Here is a 22,463-nt window from a genome sequence, read left to right as displayed (position 1 = left end):
TATTTTAAAGGAGCTCAGTTTTCCATAAATACTAGTATTATATATTTACTGGTTATCCCTATAAAATTAACAACATACAAACAGGCAATAGATACACAATGAACTCAACATTATGGCTTCATCAATATGAATTATTAGAAACAATAAGATGTATGTATTCATAGAATTATTACTCAACACTTTATTTATGAAGAAGGGAACGCAACACTTTTTGTTTTACGTCTATCTCATTGCTTTCAATAAAAAATGATTACATGAAACAACCAAGAGCCACTGTAGGGTGAAAGCCTGTATTTTTTTCCCACAGATTACTGTTCATAAAGGAGAAGAGTGCGCACTTCTCAACAACTCACAGCCTTTCAAATGGAAGGTCCTGAGTCGCTCTGGAAATGAGGCAAGTGTGCCTTCGGTGTGCTTCCTGGTTCCTCCAGTTAACAAGGATGCCATGGACAGTGTGTCCAGGTAAGAAATACAATAAAGTACAACAACAACAAAAATCACATTCCATGTAGTATAGTACAACATAGCAGTGTAGCTGTGTAATATAGTACATTTTAGCATAGTGTCTAATAGTATGGTAAGAGACTGTTTCTATTAATACTAATGAAATATGTACCCTGTTGCCTACTCCCAGTCTGGATACAGGTCATCAGCAGATGGTTTCCATGTGGCAGACGTTGTATATCAACATGAAGAGTCTTCTATCATGGCAGTACCTGATGAGGGACTTTACACAAATACGTTCCTGGAACATCGCCACGGTGTGTGTTGACACAATTCTTATTGAATAAATACAACTTTGGTCCTTACTGCTTTAAGTTTACGTTTAAATAAAATGTTGAATATAAGGAAGGTTCAACCATTATTTTTAAAACACTAAATTCATATGAAATATACTTGTTAAAAATAGTTAAAATTGTTCCTTATATACACTACCATTATTGGTACGTTTGATGAGGAAATCTTGGATACTTGTTCATCCTGCAAAAATGAAGTCATTGTAAAATAGTGAATTTGTATAAGAAACAATATTTTTAATGTTCTTTTCTTTCCTCTCTCATTTCCAGTTAAAGTCAATGAAACCAGAAGAATATAGACAAGTGATGAGGAATCTTGAGATCCACTACCAGGACTTTATGCGCGACAGCCAGGACTCTAATCAGTTTGGCCCTGATGACCGTCTACGCATAGAGGGAGACTATAACAAATCCACCCAGAACTTTGACAGCTTGCTTCGCGCTATGGAAAAAGGTAAAAATTTTGTATATAATTGTCTCTTACAAAAAACAAAAAACAAAAAGAATAATATCTACTATAATATATCGAGCATACCTGGTATGTTCTCATATATAATTCATATTCCAGGGCGAATGGTTGTTAGGCTACAAGGTAAGTGACACATAGTCAAGGACATTGGCAGCTACTATGTGCACACGCTTTTAAGCTTTAGACTAGAAATGGAAATGTTTTTTGTGAGAGTAGATTTAGATGAATCACTGCATGGTGTTTTCACTGAAGCATATACTTCATAATATATTGACGGGACACGGGCCGCGGTCCGAATCATATGGGGCCTATCTCCATCAAAGGTGACCGAGTGGAAACACAGACAAAGAGCTTTTATGTTGAAAACTCTTGTGAATATATGCGTAAATCACTTTATTCTTTATAGATATGTACGTAAAACAGTCTTGATTCTAGGTTAAAAGCAACAACAACAACAAAAAAGCGGGCAGTTAACATTTATTTTACGTAAATATGTCGAATGTGCTGCTAGTCATTAAGCCACTGTGCCGCCGCCCTGTCACCACAAAGAGCTTTTTACGTTGAAAATTCTTGAGAATAGATGCTTAAATCTCTGAATTCTTTATAAATATGGACGTAAAACAGTCTCGATTCTTTGTTAAAAGCAAAAAAAAAAAAAAAAAGGGCAGTTAGCATTTATTTTACGTAAATATTGCAAATTATAACGCCAATGCTGTAGCGACTAATTTCTCCCATTGATTTTTTTTCACAACGTTTCAAAATGCATGCATGCATGGTACCTAAAATATAAAAATTACCTTGAATCCTCAAACAAATCACTCCTGAGACAATCCTTCTTGTTTGTATGCGGTACAGGTTTCGTACTTTTTCAACCTAAATCCGGCGTTAGATCACTGCATGCATGTGTTTGAGAATAACTCCTCTTGATGCTGGGTGTTCAGGCCCCCTACTTGAAGGCGTGGCTCAGTGGCTGAGGGTGTGACCCATCAATATAATTATGAAGTCTATGACTGAAGTCTGCAAAAAGTACAGCCCATGTGGGTTGAGGTTTTTCTATTGTTATCTGTTAATATCAGTCCTAATTAACAGGTCAGTACATACTGTTAACATGAATTGAATCATGTGATCTTATTTTGAGTTAATCAGCTTTTTGGCTGAATATCTTGTATTTAATTCATACCCCTAAGTTAATATTAACTCTTCTCCATAGGTCAACAAAATGAATCTCTGTGTAAGAACTACATCGCAGATCTTAAGGACCTGCGACTGCGAATTGAGGACTGTGAGGCTCAGACTGTGGCTCGCATACGCAAACCAATGGAAAAGGAACCTCTTAAAGAATGTGTTCAGAAGACCGTAAACCAGCAAGTATGTAACATTTTGTTGTCTCTTTCATACATTGTTCCCACAGTATTTGTGCACCATAGCCTAAAAATAGATGCCACCTGTTACATTTATACAACCCAGTAAAGCGGGATATTGGCACCTCTTTTCACAGTGTCATAAGATATTCACAGTTTGCTGTGATGTATAAAATACTTGCGTTGAGAGGTTTGTCACATTCCAACATTGTGGGATACACTAAGCCACCTCTGTTAGGGCTCAGAAAATTCCATACCTGTGCTCTGAGAAAGAAAAAAAAAGCACTAGTATGCCACAACACACTACAGACTGAAGGCTGTGCGTGCATGCCCGTTACTGGCTAACTCATAACTTACAGGCAACACTGGTACCAATAAGTCAACAATTTATCAATCAGCCCAGACAAAAAAAAACAGAGGATCGATAGTTACTGGCCCATGCTATGGCTACCAAGTTTCAAAACGATCAGTTCACGAATGATGGATACGCAGTACTTCAAAGTTAATATCCAAAACAATAAGAACAACAACTACTAGTACTACTTGAGTATCGCTTTGACATGCCTTCAGCCTGAAATATGTATTTGCTTTGTTAAACCCAAATCAACTTTATTTCTACAGCACATTAATGATAACAGCAGGTTTAACAAAGTGCTGTACATGATGAAAAAGACAGTGATTACAATGGTAAAAAAATAAAACCATGAATAACTAATTAAATATTAGTTTCCAATTAAAATGTACAACAGCTCTCTTGTAATTTAGCATGAAGGAGGTGGTTTTATTCACCTATTTTTGCACGTGACACTGTCAGTAGATGAGCGAGATGAGCAAGATTGAAGTTGTTTATTTCTATAGCGATAAAGCATCAAAATAACCTAAAACGGGGTCACAGACAAACAACAATTGACATTAAATTGATAAAGACAGTAATATACTGTAAATAGGTAAGTATAAGAAATAAAACGTATATGATAAAAAGCTATTAATGCACCTAAAAGGGCTTCACAGACAAACATCAGTTGACTTTGAATTGTTAGAAAGATATATTACAGTAATATAAATAGGCAAGTATAAGAAATAGACTAGAACCCCCCCCCCCCTTTCCCTGGTTAACAGGCCCCCCACATGGTGTCAACCAGAAATACATCTAGCTGATGATAGCCCCAACATATTCATACTTAGTGTAGGCGTTCAACGTATTTCCTGTTGATTTTTGTGTTTCTTCTGTCTCTCTCTCTCCTTCTTTTCGTCTGTTCCCCCATAACCCCTTCCCGTTTGCTGATTTGTCTTAATAAATGAGATATGTTGAATGATAACAATGGGATTAGGTCATACTCCAATGTGAAACATTAAAACTGTTCAGACCAACCGGACACTCAAGACTTCCATTCTCTGTGTTACACAGCTGAACAGAACAGGTTTAAACAAAAAATATTCATTCATTCATTCATTTTCCATGCCGCTTTTTCCAATATAAATAAATAAACAAATAAATAAATAAAAAGAATGACTTGTGAGAAAGAAGTGTTGAGTAATGTGACAGAAATATCTTAAATATTTTATGTTATAAACATTAATGCATGAATGCTGTATGTAATCTTAAATAAATGGTAGACATGGGGGCTATCTGAGACATGATTCTCTAAAAAAGATTGAAAGATCAGGTCCCTGTTTCCGTTTAAAGAAGAACAATAATAATAATAATACAGTATGTTGTTTTGAAAATATATTTGCAGTTGGTATTGGGGGGTTAATTAGTTTTCTTTTTCTCAGTTTGGTTGTTTTGTTTGGTTTGATATGTAAAAAAAAAAAGTTTTTGTCTACTGTCAAATGTCTACTTACTATTTGTTGACAGACACCCCTCACACACTCAACACCTCTCTTTCAAAATTAATTCTTGACATGAAGTAACATAATATTTTCAGCTTAAAAAAGAAAAAACTATATATATTTATGCTGGTATATGGCGGAAAACACTCAGGTGACTTGAAGTTCCGCTCTACACCCCAATTTGGCCAATTTTCAAAATTGTCCTATATGCATGTGTGATACATCATTGGAAAGCTTAAACTCTCAATTTTCTAGGGGAAGAAAAATTTTGAACAGAAAAAATTGAAACAGTAAAACCCTGACTGGAGGTGAGCGTACGCGAGAGCATAATTAAAGACGCAATGATTTTAACGTGATATTATCACGTCCTTACCTCTTTTCGATCCAAGAACTTCATGTAGCATGTATCACCAAGTGTCAAGACACAGCTGTGAATGGCCACAGCTGGATTTTTGGGGGATTTTATGGGTGAAACATGGTTATATAACAAGGGTCGTGATGCAGAAATCGCAGACATCAAGGAGTGATCGAGATTTTCATTTTTATATATTTACCCTTTTAAACGTTTTTTCTTTTCAATTTTTCTTTGTTTGGATCGATTGGATCTAAAATATTGGGGAAAGTGCGACAGTAGCGAAAAACAATTAAGCTATAGCTATGAGGTAGATATACATGACTTATTTACAGACGCTAATTTTTTCATTGTGACGTAATTTGTTTAAAAGTTTAAAATATGCCAGTGAATAGTTTTTTTAAAGTCGTTTTTTTTTTTTTTTTTTTTTTTTTTTAACTAAACATTAGACCTCAATTAATGATTCTAAGCTAAAAATGACAGACATTTCAAATAATAAATACGATTACTTACCTTCTTTTTATGGCTAGGTTGAAACATTAGCGGTTGTGCGACGTCTGTAAACTGGGGTTTCCAGGTTGAAACGGACAAATCAGAAATAGTTCGGGGACTTAATGCGCCATGAATCTGCTATGGCAGTATATGGACATACCAGTATTTTTCTATCAAACACAACCGTTCTTTTGTCTTAAAATACAGAGGTTTATTTTAAAGAGGGGTGCAAGAGCAGAAACTGCTTTTTCAGCCTTGTCTGTGTTTGCCGCCATATATACATGGTCTCCACGGAATGTATTCAGCTCAACGTTGGATGTGCAAAGCTTCTTGTGGTTATAGTGCCTCAATAGTTGTAGCATCATAAACAAAATATGGTTGACTATTCTCCACCAAAGAATGCCATCACAACAGCTTACCATGACACAAAATGAATAGTGGAGGCGTAGCAGGCTACTAACTCACAGGGGTTTTTTTCATTTCCTTTGTTGTTTATTATTTTGTTTTGGTTTTTTTCCCTAACCAATAAGTTTGACTGTTTGTTTTACAGAAAGTGCAGACAGAGCTTGAGGGCCTCAAGAGGGACCTCGATAAGGTGTCTGTGAGGGCACAAGAAATCTTGAAGTCCCCACAGGAGTCTACTTCGACCCCTGTGCTGCGTTCTGAGCTAGACCTCACCGTGCAGAAGATGGACCACGCCCACATGCTCTCCTCTATTTATATTGAGAAGTGAGAACCTCAAAAGATTCTAAATTATATAATAAAGAAAAAAGCTCAACAATATTTCACTTCCACTGTGATATGCCTTCAACTAATTTTCTCCGCAACAGGCTCAAGAATGTGGAAATGGTCATTCGTAACAGTCAGGGTGCCGAGGGTGTACTCAAGCAGTATGAGGACTATCTTCGTGAAGTCCACACTGTGCCTAGTGACGTCCAGGCTGTTGAGACATACCGTACAAAGCTTAAGGTAATTGGAATGTGAATGAATGCCTCCTTCAAGATTGCATATGAATCACAAGGACAGTATTAAAAAAATATGACAAACGCTACATCTCTTGACCCAGCTTTTTTGATACTGTGCACCTCAGTAGTTTAGCCTCATCTCTTGTTGTCTTATTGTGGTCACTACTCATAACTGTTACTTTTTTTGTTTGTTTCAAATGGGCAGAAAATGCGAGCTGAGGCTGAGGCTGAACAGCCAGTGTTTGATTCCCTCGAAGAAGAACTGAAAAAAGCCTCCGTTGTGAGTGACAGGATGAGTCGCGTGCACAGTGAGCGCGATGCTGAGCTGGACCACTACCGTCAGCTCCAGTCTAGCATTCAAGACCGGTGGAAGGCTGTGTTCACTCAGATTGACCTTCGCCAGAGAGAGCTGGAGCAGCTAGGCCGGCAGTTGGGTTACTACCGGGACAGTTATGATTGGCTGATCACTTGGATAGCAGAGGCAAAGCAAAGGCAAGAAAGGATCCAGACCGTACCTGTCACAGACAGTAAAACTCTGAAAGAGCAACTGGCATTGGAAAAGGTCAGTAATGTTTTCTGATTTAATAAGGAGCCAAATGCATTGTCTTAATATAAAACAGGAGTTCAACCTCATTTGTATCTTGTTTTATAAAACAGAAATTACTGGAGGAAATTGAGAAGAACAAAGGAAAAGTCGATGAATGTCAGAAATATGCTAAAGCATACATTGACACAATTAAGGTGAGTATTACACACTACAATTGAATTATAATTTCAGTTTCCTTACTTTGAGCTGGTGATGCCAAGCTGAAATGATCGGGGAAAATTGAGAATTGAATTGTCAAAATGCAATTTTTGGCATTTTACTTTGTACTTTCTTGCAGGGATCTGCATATAGTACCATTTTTTTAAAAGATAAAATGCACCAGATTATAAAATGCACCACCAATTATTAGGTTTATTTTCATACATTTGGTTGAAACTTTGTCATTTGTTATTTATCTTTAAAGATCATATATTGTTTTATTTATTAATGTATTTTTATTGTATCTATTATTAATGTATGTTTGTTGAGTGATGAATGTGTCTTGAGCACTTCACTGGAGCAGTGAAATAAAGTTATGCTCCAACAAAATAGATTAGAGGTCATTTAGCACAACCAGAATTAATACTAGTGCTGTCAAACGATTAACATTTTTAATCGAGATAATCACAGCTTAAAAATTAATTAATCCTAATTAATTTAAATTCAAACTATCTCTAAAATATGCCATATTTTTCTGTAAAATATTATTGGAATGAAAGATAAGGCACACGATGGATATATACATTCCACACACTGTACACTCTACTGTATTTGTTTATTATAACAATAAATCCACAAGATGGCATTAACATGGTTAACATTCTTTCTGTTAAAGGGATCCACGGATAGAAAGACTAGTAGTTCTTAAAAGATGAATGTTAGTACAAGTTATAGAAATTTTATATTGAAACCCCTCTTAATGTTTTCGTTTTAATAAAATTTGTAAAATTTTCAATCAAAAAATAAACAAGTAGCTCGCCATTGTTGACGTCGCCAAACGGTGACGTCACATGGGCTCCCTGCCATTCTTCCACAGTGTCTTTAACTAAGTAAGGTAGTGATTGAAATACCCCATAGGGTATCAATGGAGAGTTTTAAGTTACTTAGAAATCAAGCCAATGAGTGTGTTTTGTCCCTCGACTGATGCAATAGTTCCTCGTTTACTGGTCCATCTATTGCACTTCACGGTCATTTGAGTGCTGGCTTCACAACGTATGAGACCTGTGATAGTTTGTATATTGTACCTAAATATTGCCATCCAGTGTATTTGTTGAGCTAAACGAGAGCTAAACGAAATGTTTGATTAGAGTTTGACCAAAGTCTTAGTTAGTTTTATGTGTATTTTGCATAGCTGTTTTGATTGGGAATGCCAATTCTCTTTAAATTTTTGTTTAACTGTGTGAGAATAGGGCCTCATTAATACAGATTGAAGCACTTTTCTCTTTGTGAACATTATTATTTTTTTTTTTAGAGATATGAATATTATTTTTGTTGTGCCTTCACTAAATTATACTTATGTTTGTTGTGAAGGAGTTGCTGAAGCATATGCCTATAAACAACGCGGTCCAATGAACGCCTGTGTCCACTTGCCTTTCTCTGCCTCTTAGCTCTCAATGTGCAAAAACCGGCGTCATTGTAATCTGTTTGAGGCAACGGGTCATTCCGCGCCTGAGTTAAATGCGTCAAATATTTTAATGTGATTAATTTTTAAAAATTAATTACCGCCCGTTAACGCAATAAATTTGACTGCACTAATTAATACATAAAGTGTACTGGATTATAAAGTGCACTGTCAGTTTGGGGGGAAAATTCAGGATTTCTAGTAGTATAGTCCCAAAAATACGGTACGTTTTGTTGTCAAGTACGGTATATTTTTGTATTGAATCTTTGGACTGAGGCAGCAAGCTTGCATGTCTGCTTCACAAGTCATAGTTTTGTGTTTGAAAACTTGGCTCATCCCAATACCAAATAAATGCTAAGTGGTATTGAAAGTGGATGACTTGATGTTGGGACTGAGAAAATAAGATAACTGATTAGGATTGATTGAAATATTTGGAAATAGGTGGAAATTATATATATACAGTACAAATGCCTGTTCATCTCACTAAATACATTTTGGTTTTTTTCCCAAAAGGACTATGAACTCCAGTTGATTGCCTATAAAGCTCAAGTGGAGCCTCTTGCTTCTTCTCCTTTAAAGAAAACCAAACTGGATTCTGCATCTGATAACATTATTCAGGAGGTGTGTTATTTGTTGCAGGGTATATTCATTAGTGACAGACTTTGACAAGCGACAATTATTTACTAATACGACTCTTCTTCCATTATAGTATGTAACACTGAGAACCCGATACAGTGAACTAATGACTCTGACCAGTCAGTACATCAAGTTCATTACTGATGCGCAACAACGCCTGGAGAACGAGGAGGTGCGTGCCCCTTTGCTGGGAATCCCTAACAAACTAAAGTCTAACAAGATCTTAACCAACAAACTAATCCAAAAAATCAACAATTTGTTTATACTCCCAACACAACAAAGCAATATGATTTATGACTGTTTCAAGTTCATGCTGATGCTGAAAACACGTACAAGCACACACTTTCTATGGATAAACAGTATTTGATAGAAAGAAGACTACTTATGTTCTTGTTTAGGACGAAGTCAAAAACAATATGAGGTTCTTAAAATATAAAGGTAAAGGTATAGTATTGTTATTTAAATTTATATCATATTTTCAAAACTTTCCTGTCACATAATGTTGGTTAGAGGTTCCTTATTTCACCACATAATTTTGTGTTCAGGTAAAATTTATTTCCTCATATGTTGGGTTTCTTTTTCAAATCCACATCCTTTTCTTACCCTAACGGTGTGTTTGTTTGCTTCTCTTAACTGCTTGCCAGTGGTTTGCCCTGATGAATGCTTGAACTTGTGTGAGCATTAAAAAGGTAAATCTTTAGTGGTGAAGGTTGTTTCACATGTTTTCTTAATGATTGTCTTACATTTGACACGGTGCACTACACAATTTCTACATCCTTGGTGACGAAAATGCTTTACAGTGTTTTAATATAGCAATTTCTTTTATAGTAGCTATAGTACTACAACTGCAGTGGAAAGTTTTGAGACACGTCACCATTCAGTAGGATGAGCATGTGTCTCAAAACCTTTTACCGCGGGTGTGCTGTCACTTGCAGCAAGTACCTTAACTCAGTATTAAGTAGGCCTTTCAGTATATTCTGTAAATGTTGTAAAACCCTAACAGTGAAACTTGTTTATTTTATGAAAAGTAAAGGGGACGTTATGCTTGGTGTCTTCATTAACGGTGCAATTTTCTGGATGTTTTCTCTTTGCCTTTCTTTTATTTCACTTCATTGTATGGTGTACTTTACAGTGACTTAAAGAACCCTAATAAATTCAGTAGGTGCACCAACAAACAGATACAAATTAAAAACAAGCTATGTATAGTATGATTTTGAGCAGCAGATACTTCCTTTAAACTATAATGTATTGAAATAAGCGTGTACAACCTATTTATTGAATGACATCTCTAGTTATAGAATTGTGAATTTAGTTTAATACAAAAAGAAAATGTAAACAATTTTACTATTTGTAAGTCCAGTTGTATTTGCATGCAATTTGATTTTCTTACTTTTTAATTTGTCCATTCCATCCATTAACCAATACCATCATCTATTTTTACTGATTTGCCTTGTCATGAATTAATGTCATTGCATTGTGAATTTAACATCACTTAACTGTAAATCTATTTTGCATCAGACAATGACCTTTGACTTGTTCTGTGTGCTAACATTTAACATTAACATTGCATTGGTAATACAGTACATTGCTTGCTCTCTCTGCAGTGTGATTTTGTTGTGATTACCAAAGTAATTACAATTTTAAACCCACACTGTTTAGAGCTGGTGAATGTAAAGTTTTACCTTTAACATGCCATGCTTAATTATAATCTCTTCTTTGCCATTTGCTTCCACTAATGCAGAAAGCTGCAAAGAAACTCAAAGCAGAAGAACAGAAAAAAATGGCAGAGATGCAGGCTGAATTAGACAAACAGAAGCAGTTAGCAGAAGCGCATGAAAAGGCCATTGCCAAGGCAGAAAAAGAGGCACAAGAATTGAAACTCAAAATGCAGGAAGAAGTTAGCAGGAGAGAAATTGCTGCTGTAGATGCAGAAAAGCAAAAGCATAATGTCCAGCTGGAGCTCCATGAGCTAAAAAACCTTTCAGAACAGCAGATCAAAGACAAAGCCCAACAAGTGGATGATGCTCTACAAAGCAGAACAAAGATTGAAGAGGAAATACGCCTAATAAGAATCCAACTTGAGACAACAGTAAAGCAAAAAACTACAGCTGAGTCTGAGCTAAAGCAACTTCGTGAAAGAGCAACTGAAGCTGAGAAACTTAGGAAGGCTGCCCAAGAAGAAGCAGAAAAGCTCCGCAAACAAGTCCATGAAGAGACTCAGAAAAAACTTATTGCAGAGGAGGAACTCAAATTTAAATTTGAGGCAGAAAAGGAAGCAGCCAGGCAAAAGCAAAGAGCACTGGATGACCTTGAAATGCTAAAAAGGCAGGCAGAGGAAGCAGAAAGGCAAGTAAAGCAAGCAGAAATCGAAAAGGAAAAACAAATCAAGGTGGCTCATGAGGCAGCACAAAAGAGTGCTGCCATTGAGCTCCAGAGCAAACACTTGTCTTTTGTAGAAAAAACCTCAAAACTGGAAGAATCTCTCAAACAAGAACATGGTACTGTCCTTCAACTGCAACAAGAAGCCTCACGGCTCAAGAAACAGCACACAGATGCAGAATTGGCTAGAGAAGAGGCTGAAAAAGAACTTGAGAAATGGAGGCAAAAAGCCAACGAGGCCCTCCGTCTCAGGCTCCAGGCTGAGGAAGAAGCTCACAAAAAGAATCTTGCACAGGAAGAGGCAGAGAAGCAAAAGGATGAAGCAGAGCGTGAGGCTAAGAAAAGAGCCAAAGCTGAAGAATCAGCGCTTAAGCAGAGAGATATGGCTGAGAAAGAGCTTGAAAGGCAGAGGAAGATGGCTGAGACAACTGCACAGCAGAAGCTCACTGCAGAACAGGAGCTGATTCGTCTCAGAGCAGACTTTGACAATGCAGAACAACAACGATCTCTGCTAGAAGATGAGCTTTATCGTCTGAAGAATGAGGTTGTTGCAGCTCAGCAACAAAGGAAACAACTCGAAGATGAACTAGCCAAAGTGAGGAGTGAAATGGATGTACTTATCCAGCTAAAGTCCAAGGCAGAAAAGGAGACAATGTCAAACACAGAGAAGAGCAAACAGCTTCTTGAAGTAGAAGCCGCCAAAATGAAGGACCTGGCTGAAGAGGCAGGTAAGCTAAGAGCCATTGCGGAAGAGGCCAAGCACCAAAGGCAAGTTGCTGAAGAAGAGGCAGCTCGTCAGAGAGCTGAGGCTGAGAGGATTCTTAAAGAGAAGCTGGCCGCTATCAGTGATGCAACCCGTTTAAAAACGGAGGCTGAAATTGCTCTGAAAGAAAAAGAAGCAGAAAATGAGAAACTACGTAGACAAGCTGAAGATGAGGCTTACCAGAGGAAAGCACTTGAAGACCAAGCCAATCAACACAAACAAGCAATTGAGGAAAAAATCATCCAACTGAAAAAATCATCTGAAGCTGAAATGGATAGGCAAAAGGCTATTGTGGATGACACACTCAAACAAAGGCGAGCTGTCGAAGAAGAGATCAGAATCCTCAAGCTGAACTTTGAGAAAGCGTCATCTGGTAAACTAGATCTGGAACTTGAGCTTAACAAGTTGAAAAATATTGCTGAAGAAACTCTACAAAGCAGGCTGGAAGCAGAGGAGGAAGCCGAAAAATTAAGAAAGCTGGCCCTAGAGGAGGAGAGAAAGAGGAGAGAAGCGGAAGATAAAGTTAAGAAGATCACTGCTGCGGAGGAAGAGGCAGCTAGACAACGCAAAGCAGCCCAGGAAGAACTTGAGCGACTGAAAAAAAAGGCAGAAGAAGCCAGGAAGCAGAAGGAAGAGGCTGATGAAAAAGCAGAAAAACAGGTCGTTGCAGCTCAACAAGCAGCCCTGAAATGCAGTGCAGCTGAACAGCAAGCACAAAGTGTACTTGCTCAACAGAAGGAAGATAGCATCATGCAGAAAAAGCTCAAGGAAGAATATGAGAAAGCCAAAATACTTGCCAAACAAGCTGAAGCTGCAAAGGAGAACGCCGAAAGGGAAGCAGTGCTTCTTCGTCAGCAAGCTGAGGAAGCAGAACGACAGAAATTGGCTGCTGAACTAGAAGCCGCAAATCAAGCCAAAGCCCAGGAGGATGCTGAGAGGCTTAGAAAGGAAGCTGAATTTGAGGCTGCTAAACTTGCCCAAGCTGAAGCTGCAGCCTTGAAGCAGAAGCAACAAGCGGATGCTGAAATGGCAAAGCACAAAAAACTGGCAGAGCAAACACTGAAGCAGAAGTTCCTAGTAGAACAAGAGCTCACAAAGGTTAAACTTCAACTTAATGAGACTGATAATCAAAAGTCTGTCCTTGATACAGAGCTGCAGAGATTAAAAGATGAGGTTGACGATGCTGTTAGACAAAGGGCCCAGGTTGAAGATGAACTTTTAAAAGTAAAAGTTCAGATGGAAGAGCTACTCAAGCTTAAAATGAAAATTGAGGCGGAGAATCAGCGCCTTATCAAGAAAGACAAAGATAACACTCAAAAATTCCTTGCAGATGAAGCTGAAAACATGAAAAAGCTTGCTGAGGATGCTGCAAGACTCAGTGTAGAAGCTCAAGAGGCCGCTCGCTTGAGACAGATTGCTGAAGAAGACCTCAATCAGCAACGAGCTCTTGCAGACAAAATGCTCAAGGAGAAGATGCAGGCCATTCAGGAAGCATCGAAATTCAGAGCTGAGGCAGAGATGCTCCAGAGGCAGAAAGACTTAGCCCAAGAGCAAGCACAAAAGCTGCTTCAGGACAATCAACTCATGCAACAGCGTCTAGAAGAAGAAACTGAAGAATACCAGAAGTCACTTGAAGCGGAAAGAAAAAGGCAATTGGAAATCATAGCAGAGGCAGAAAGACTTAAACTCCAAGTTTCTCAGCTCAGTGAAGCCCAGGCTAAAGCAGAAGAAGAGGCAAAGAAATTTAAGATACAGGCAGATACAATTGCGTCCCGTCTTCATCAAACTGAAATTGCCACCAAAGAGAAAATGACTGTTGTTGAAAAATTGGAAGTTGAGAAACTAAATACCAGCAAAGAAACCGGTGATTTGCGCAAAGCTATTGCAGAGCTCGAGAACGAGAGGGCTAGACTGAAAAAAGAGGCGGAAGAACTTCAAAATATGTCCAAAGAGGTATTGTGTAAAAAAAAATGGCATAACAAAGCAGTTTATGCCATTGTTAACCCTTATCTGAAAACTAACCCAATTCTTTTTACAAGTTTCTTCTATCCCTTTTATTTGATTGTACTAACCATTTATCTTTGATTTTTAGTTCCACATTCTATTTTTTTTTTTTTTGCAGTGCACTGTGCTCATGCACATCCCACCCTGAACGCTTCATGCCATGGAATGCCTCTATGGAATTACGTTTTGTTTATTTACTAAAAAATAAATAAATTAAGTAATTAATTTTAAAAAAGAACAGCAGTAAATTTAATGAGGGCATTCCTCCAGGCGCTTTTAGGATAACAGACTTAGATTGTGATATATATATATATATATATATACATTTATTTATTATATATTTGTTAGTTAAGGTCAGCAATAATATGAATCAGGGGTCACCAACCATTCTGAAACTGATAGCTGTTTTTTTGGGTACTTATTAATGAAAAGAGCTATCAGTTTTTAATACACACATGTGAAACTCAAAAGCAACTTAAATTACTTTTATTTATTTTAATTTTTTAACTTGTCATATTAATCTATGGGAAAACTAATCATGTTGATGACGTTCCACAATAAATATAAAAAAACAATATAACAAAGAAGAAATCAGATAACTATGTAACACTGCATTTTAGATTTTCTTTTTTTTACAGAAGACCAGAATGTCCAGATTTAACACGTTACTAAAACTAATAGACCTATTTTTATGAGCTCCATGTTGGTACAGCTGAGAGAGCTATTGCAATATTTTAATAAAAGAAACACATTCTCAAAAATATGTAAAACAAGTAAATTTATGCATCTTCACAACTGTAATGTTTTGTTTTGTTTTAAAACATGTATATATATATATATATTTTTTTAGTTTTTTAAAAGTTATTTATTTTGGCCAAATAAAAAAACATCATAGCACAATTCATTGCAGACTAAATGGCATATTCATATACTGTATATATAGACTTGTAGTATTTGTATTTTTTATTACTTGTAAAAAAAAAACAAATAGAAAAATTAAAAACAGGCAGATATCACTCCACATAACTTCACACGGAATGAAATGTTATGCATAAGCAAATTGCACTGTTTGGTGTGGGGTATTGTGATGCAAAGAATGGTGTGAGGAATGCATTTCCAGCACAGACTTGTACTTATTTTATTTTTGTTTTTTTTCTCTGCCAGATGGCTGATGCACAACAGAAACAAATTGAGCATGAGAAGACAATGCTTCAGCAAACATTTCTTACTGAAAAAGAAATGCTGTTGAAGAAAGAGAAGCTCATCGAAGATGAGAAAAAGAGACTGGAGAACCAATTTGAAGAGGAAGTCAAAAAGGCACAAGCTCTGAAAGATGAACAAGAACGCCAAAGACAACAGATGGAGGAAGAAAAGAAAAAGTTGCAGGCTACCATGGATGCAGCTCTCAATAAACAGAAAGAGGCAGAAAAGGAGATGTTAAACAGGCAAAAAGAAATGCAGGAACTGGAAAAGAAGAGACTAGAGCAGGAAAGAATTCTGGAAGAAGAGAACCAGAAACTGCGGGAGAAACTGCAACAGATGGAAACGGCAAACAAAGACACAGTTCAGCCTGTTAAAGTTCTAGGCACTATGGTTGACAATGTACTTAATGGACAAAATGCCAATGACACAGTAGACAGTTTGGGGAAGAAAGTAGATCCCCTAGCTTTTGATGGTATTCGTGAAAAAGTCCCTGCGAGCCGACTTCATGAGTTAGGTCTTTTACCAAAGAAAGATTTTGATAAGCTTAAAAATGGTAAAATCACAGTTCAAGAGCTCGGTGAGACTGAAAATCTCAAAACCATTCTCAAAGGAAAGAACAGCATTGCTGGGATTTTGACACCATTAAATAAAAGGGCAACAATCTACCAAGCATCTCAAGAGAAGAAGATTACTCCAGGCACAGCCATGATACTTCTTGAAGCCCAGGCAGCAACTGGTTATATGTTAGATCCCATTAAAAATAAAAAGCTGTCTGTTAATGAGGCTGTTAAGGAAGGCTTGATTGGCCCAGAGCTACATAATAAAATGCTTTTAGCTGAGAGGGCTGTTATTGGTTACAAAGATCCATATACAGGTGACAAAATATCCGTCTTTGAATCTATGAAGAAGGGTTTAATAGAGCATGATCATGCCATTAGAATCATTGAAGCTCAAATTGCAACAGGGGGCATTATTGACCCTCTCAATAGTCATCGTGTACCCAATGAAGTGGCATATAAACAGGGACTATATGATAAAGAAATGAACAAGACTATGGAAAGCCCCTCAGATGATACAAAGGGTTACTTTGATCCTAGCACCCAAGAACCATTGACATACTCTGAATTAATGTTGAGATGTTCTACAGACCCTGAAACTGGCTTGCTTCTTCTGCCAATCTCAGAAAAAGCTGCACAATGCTCAAGTATATACACAGAGGAAGAAACCAAGGATGTGTTCAGCAAAACAACTGTGTCCGTTCCATTTGGAAGATTCAAGGGAAAGCCTGTCACCATATGGGAAATAATAAATTCTGAGTACTTCACTGAAGACCAAAAGAAAGACCTTCTCCGTCAGTATAAGACAGGCAAGATCACAATAGAAAAAATCATTAGAATTGTGATCACTGTGGCAGAAGAGAAGGAAAAGAAGAGTGAAATTAACTTCAGTGGTCTTAGAGCACCGGTTCCTGCCTCTGAGCTCCTTGAATCAAAGATTATTGATAAAGATCTGTACAACAAATTACAAAAGGGTAATACAACTGTCAAAGAGGTATCTGAAATTGACACTGTCCACAAAGCTCTTAAGGGCACAAATTGCATAGCAGGTATAGTTACTGAGTCATCAAAGGAGAAAATGTCCTTCTATAAGGCAATGAAGAAGGACATATTAAGTGCTGGACTTGCCTTAAATATGCTTGAAGCACAAGCAGGAACAGGCTACGTGGTTGACCCGCTTGAAAATCAGAAGTATACTGTTGATGAAGCTGTAAAAGCAGGTGTTGTTGGTCCTGAACTGCATGAAAAGCTCCTAAGTGCAGAGAGAGCAGTTACGGGTTACAAAGACCCATATACCGGAAAGACAGTATCTCTGTTCCAAGCAATGAAAAAAGATCTTATTCCTAAAGAGCAAGGGATCAGACTGCTGGATGCACAAATGACCACTGGTGGCATCATTGATCCAGTCAAGAGCCACCGTGTTCCCCATGATGTTGCCTGCAAACGAAATTACTTTGATGATGAAATGAAGCAGATGTTAAGCCGAGCAGCTGATGAAATGAGATGTTTCTATGACCCCAACACAAAAGAAAAGGCTACATACGCACAGCTTTTCCAGAGATGTTTAACTGACGAGAAAACAGGTCTTCAGCTTTTGTTTCTTACAGATGAAGCTATCAATGCAAAGGAAGAGCCAACACTTACTGAAGCCCAGACAGAAGAAGCTATGACTCAGGCAACTGTCGAAGTTGACTCTGGACCATTCAAGGGCAGGAAAATGACAATTTGGGAAATGATCAACTCTGACTATATAACTGAGGCACAAAGACTTGATTTGCTCAGACAATTTAGATCTGGAAAGATATCAATTGAAAAACTTCTTAAAATTATAATCACGTTTGTAGAGGAAGAGGACGCAAAGAAGCAGGAGCAGTTAAATTTTAATGGACTCAGAGCACCTGTTCCAGCAGGATGTCTTTATGAGTCCAAAATAATTAACAAACATACATTTGATCTCCTACAACAAGGCAAAACTACACCTAAAAAGGTCAGTGAGAATCCCAATGTGAAGAAATACCTCCACGGCTCAGACAGTGTTTCAGGCATCTTTTTAGAGCCGAATAAAGAAAAATTAAGCATTTATCAGGCTATGAAGAAAAACCTCATCAGACAGGACACGGGTCTTTCTCTTTTAGAGGCTCAGGCTGCCACTGGGTTCATTGTCGATCCTGTGAAAAAACAGTTTTTGTCAGTAGATGAAGCTGTAAAATCAGGCCTTGTTGGCCCAGAGCTACATGAAAAACTGCTCTCTGCAGAAAAAGCTGTCACAGGTTACAAAGATCCATTCACAGGAAAGAAAATCGGCCTATTTGAAGCGATGCAAAAAGATCTAATTTTGAAAGATCAAGCTATGCCATTCCTAGAGGCACAGATGGTCACTGGAGGAATAATCGATCCTGTAACTAGTCTTCGTGTCCCAATGGATGTTGCATTTGAAAAGAACATTTTCAGTCAGGAAATGGCAAACACTCTCTCTCAGCCATCTGATGATAATAAGGTTTTCACAGACCCAGAAACCGATGAAAATGTAACTTATAGTCAGCTTAAAGAAAAGTGCAGAAGAGATCCAGATACAGGCATGTGCATCCTCCCACTCTCTAAGCCTCAGTCCCCTACAGTTGTGGAAAAGACATACCTCTTCACAGAGGAGCAAACACAAAGTGATCTTAGCAATACCCAAATTGACATTCCAATCGAGGGTCTTACAGAAAAACCCACAAATCTCTGGGATATTGTGAACTCAAATTTGATTCCAGAACAGCAGAGGCAGAAGCTGATGGATGAATATCGTTCTGGAAACATGACTAAAGAACGAATGATCATAATTATTATAGAAATCATGGAGCAAAGAGAGATCATTCGAAATGCAAATCCTCTTGCATGTAAGACAATGAGGAGGCAGGTTACAATTGAGGAATTATACAATGCCCATATCATTGATTTGGAGACCTACAACCTTCTTAAACAGGGGAAAAGAGAAATCCGTGACATAATGGAGATGAGTAGTGTGAAACAGTATTTATATGGCACTGGCTGTGTTGCTGGGGTCCAGACTGACTCAAGCGCAAAGATCAGTATTTATCAAGCAATGAACAGGGGATTTCTTAAACCTGAAATTGCTCTTAGCCTCTTAGAAGCACAAGCAGCAACAGGATACATTATTGATCCTGTAAAAAATGAAACACTCACTGTTGATGAAGCTGTTCGTAAGGGTGTTGTTGGTCCTGAGATCCATGATAAACTACTTTCTGCTGAGAGGGCAGTTACAGGATACAAAGACCCATACAGCGGAAAGGTCATATCTCTTTTCCAGGCCATGAAAAAAGATCTTGTTAAGGAGGATTATGCTTTGAAAATGTTAGAGGCACAATCTGCCACTGGAGGAATCATTGATCCTGAATTCCAGTTCCACCTGCCTGCAGATATTGCAATGCAAAGAGGTTATATCAACAAGGATACCAATGAGAAACTAGCAGATGGCGTGAAAGGATTCATAGATCCCGTTACTGACGAAAAACTGTCATATGCACAGCTTCTTAAGAGATGCAAGCTCGAAGGTGGATTGAGACTTCTATCTCTGGGAGACAAGAGGCTGATGTTCAAGGGTCTTAGAAAACAAATCACAATGGAAGAACTTCTCCTTTCACAAATTATTGACCAGCAAACTGTGACTGAATTGAATGAAGGTCTTATTTCAGTGGAGGAGGTCAGTAGTAGGTTATCAAAGTACCTTGAGGGCACAAGCTGCATTGCAGGTGTATTTATTGAGAATACAAAGGAACGTCTATCAATTTACCAAGCCATGAAAAAGAACATGATCAGGCCTGGCACAGCCTTCGAACTTCTTGAGGCCCAAGCAGCCACAGGATATGTTATTGACCCAATTAAAAACCTTAAGCTGACTGTCAATGAAGCCGTGAAAATGGGAATTGTTGGACCTGAGTTCAAAGACAAGCTTCTCTCTGCTGAGCGTGCAGTGACAGGATATAGAGATCCATATTCAGGCAAGACAATATCACTCTTCCAGGCCATGAAAAAAGGACTTATCCTGAAAGATCATGGTATCCGTCTGTTGGAGGCTCAGATAGCCACAGGTGGAATAATTGACCCAGAGGAAAGTCATCGTTTGCCAGTTGAGATGGCCTACGAACGTGGCTTCTTTGATGAGGAAATGAACGAAATTCTGACAGACCCATCTGATGACACCAAAGGCTTCTTTGATCCCAACACTGAAGAGAACCTAACCTACCTGCAACTCATGGAGAGGTGCATTACTGATCCAGACACTGGCCTGGTTCTCCTTCTGCTCAAAGAAAAGAAACGGGAGCGAAAGACCTCATCTAAATCCTCAGTTCGCAAACGACGAGTTGTTATCGTTGACCCAGAGACAGGCAAAGAAATGACAGTATATGAGGCATACAGGAAGGGACTCATTGACCATCAGACCTACTTAGAGCTTGCTCAACAAGAGTGTGAATGGGAAGAAATTACAATGACTTCCTCCGATGGTACAGTCAAATCCATTATTATTGATAGGAAGTCAGGGAGACAGTACGATGTTGATGATGCCCTTGCACGTGGCCTTATTGACCAAAATGCCCTTGAGACATATCGAGCTGGAAACTTGTCCATCACAGAGTTTGCTGACATGCTTTCTGGAAACATGGGAGGCTTCCGGTCTCGCTCTTCTTCATTTGGATCCACCACTGCTTCTGATTTCTCCTCTCCTATGAGCCCAATACCATCCATAAAACCACCTGCAGTCATATGGAATGATCCATCAGAGGTAACTGGCCCCATAGCCGGAATTCTGGACATAGACACATTGGAGAAGGTGTCAATCACTGAGGCAATTCGCCGAAACTTGGTAGACAATATTACTGGCCAAAGATTGTTAGAGGCCCAAGCCTGTACTGGAGGAATAATTGACCCTTCAAGTGGGGAGAGATTTTCAGTTGCTGCTGCTGCAGAAAAAGGTCTTGTCGACAAAATTATGGTTGATCGTCTTAATCTGGCTCAAAAAGCTTTCAATGGGTTTGAAGATCCCAGAACTAAAGAAAGAATGTCTGCCTCTCAAGCTCTGAAAAAGGGCTGGTTGTATTATGAAGCTGGGCAGCGATTCCTAGAGGTACAATATCTGACAGGCGGACTTGTTGAACCTGATGTCGAGGGCAGAGTATCACTGGATGAATCAATCAAGAAGGGTACAATCGATGCCCGCACTGCCCAGAAACTAAGAGATGTCAGTTCTTACTCGAGATACCTAACATGTCCGAAAACAAAACTGAAAATCTCTTTCAGAGATGCTATGGACAGAAGTATGGTAGAGGAAGGATCTAGTCTTAGGCTTCTTGAGGCCTCATCACAATCCAGCAAAGGTCTTTATAGTCCCTACAATGTCAGTGGCTCTGGTTCTGCTTATGGTTCACGATCAAGTTCAAGGACTGGTTCCCGATCAGGATCCAGGAGAGGCAGTATTGATGCAGGGTTTAATGTCACCTACTCATCCTTCACATCTTCCTCCACTGGCTATAGCCGTAAATTTTAATTGGCCATACCTGTATCTAACAGCTCTTCTCTTTGACATATTCAACATAAAATCCATCAGAAACAATATATGATCCATTCATTTATTTCAAACAAAAGTAAAATTTTTAGTAACAGAAATTCTTATTTATTTTTTCTGATAAGTGGTCAAATCAAGCCTTACCTTGACTTTTTTTTATTTTCTTACTTGACAACCATCTATCAATAGGGTGTTCCTGTTGGGAAAACAAAGCATTAGGACAAACAGAAAGAAAATAATAAAACATGCTTTTGTTTTTAATAGTATGAATTAACAACTTAACATAGACAATATTTAGCATGACATTTTTTCCTTTACCAAGTGGCTTCAGATTTTTTTAATGGCTAAAAAGTTGAAATGTATTGTTGTCTTTTCTGAACTAATGTACTGTATGCTGTTTGTTTGTTTGTCGAACTAAATATGTTTCCAGTATTCCTTGTTTATTTTTGAATTCATCACAAAGTGTTTATTTTGTATCTTTTTTGACACTACTAAATGAGATGCATAGTTGAGTTATTTTGACAAATATAGATATGAATCTAATGCATACAGAGGTTCTAATGTTTGTATAGAGTATAAACAGATTTTGTTTCATCAATTCTATAATTGAATGTGTAATTGCAGTAATGAATATACTAAAATGAGACAACACCGAAATCCAACACTGGCACAAAATGTCAGAATTAAAGTTATGCAAACAAAAATACTTTCATATGAGTCTTTGTGATGCTTTGTACTTTATGTAAAACTGACTTGCTTGCATGCTCTTTGTTCACTATACATACATGTTGCACATTTTGCATTCCTCATAATTTTCTTAAGTTCCTGCCACACCCTAAGATGATGTCAGACTCCATTCCGCTTCTGACGCAGCCCTGC

The 22,463-nt window shown here is 38.0% G+C and overlaps 1 protein-coding gene across 24 annotated transcripts in view; it reads left to right on the top strand.

Moving 5' to 3' along the window:
• Nucleotides 1-22,402, top strand: part of plecb (plectin b) — a 172,609-nt gene extending 150,207 nt beyond the window's left edge. For 9 of the 24 annotated variants that reach the window (XM_057834646.1, XM_057834651.1, XM_057834650.1 and 6 more), the window contains 12 exons: nt 308-462; nt 635-761; nt 1,068-1,251; nt 2,477-2,634; nt 5,855-6,033; nt 6,135-6,273; nt 6,475-6,831; nt 6,927-7,010; nt 8,990-9,097; nt 9,186-9,284; nt 10,854-14,207; nt 15,423-22,391. In XM_057834646.1, coding sequence (XP_057690629.1) covers nt 308-462; nt 635-761; nt 1,068-1,251; nt 2,477-2,634; nt 5,855-6,033; nt 6,135-6,273; nt 6,475-6,831; nt 6,927-7,010; nt 8,990-9,097; nt 9,186-9,284; nt 10,854-14,207; nt 15,423-21,566 — 11,088 coding nt within the window. In that variant the 3' untranslated portion in view covers nt 21,567-22,391. Of the gene's footprint in view, nt 1-307; nt 463-634; nt 762-1,067; nt 1,252-2,476; nt 2,635-5,854; nt 6,034-6,134; nt 6,274-6,474; nt 6,832-6,926; nt 7,011-8,989; nt 9,098-9,185; nt 9,285-10,853; nt 14,208-15,422 lie in introns of all 24 variants that reach the window. The other 15 variants (XM_057834634.1, XM_057834642.1, XM_057834641.1 and 12 more) reach the window with 5 other exon arrangements.
• The last annotated feature ends 61 nt before the right edge of the window (nt 22,403-22,463 follow it).

Source organism: Corythoichthys intestinalis, chromosome 4 (assembly GCF_030265065.1).
Source record: "Corythoichthys intestinalis isolate RoL2023-P3 chromosome 4, ASM3026506v1, whole genome shotgun sequence".
In the NCBI taxonomy this organism is placed as follows: domain Eukaryota; kingdom Metazoa; phylum Chordata; class Actinopteri; order Syngnathiformes; family Syngnathidae; genus Corythoichthys; species Corythoichthys intestinalis.
The sequence above is the reverse complement of the archived record's forward strand: the minus strand, read 5'-3'. Positions and strand labels throughout refer to the sequence as shown.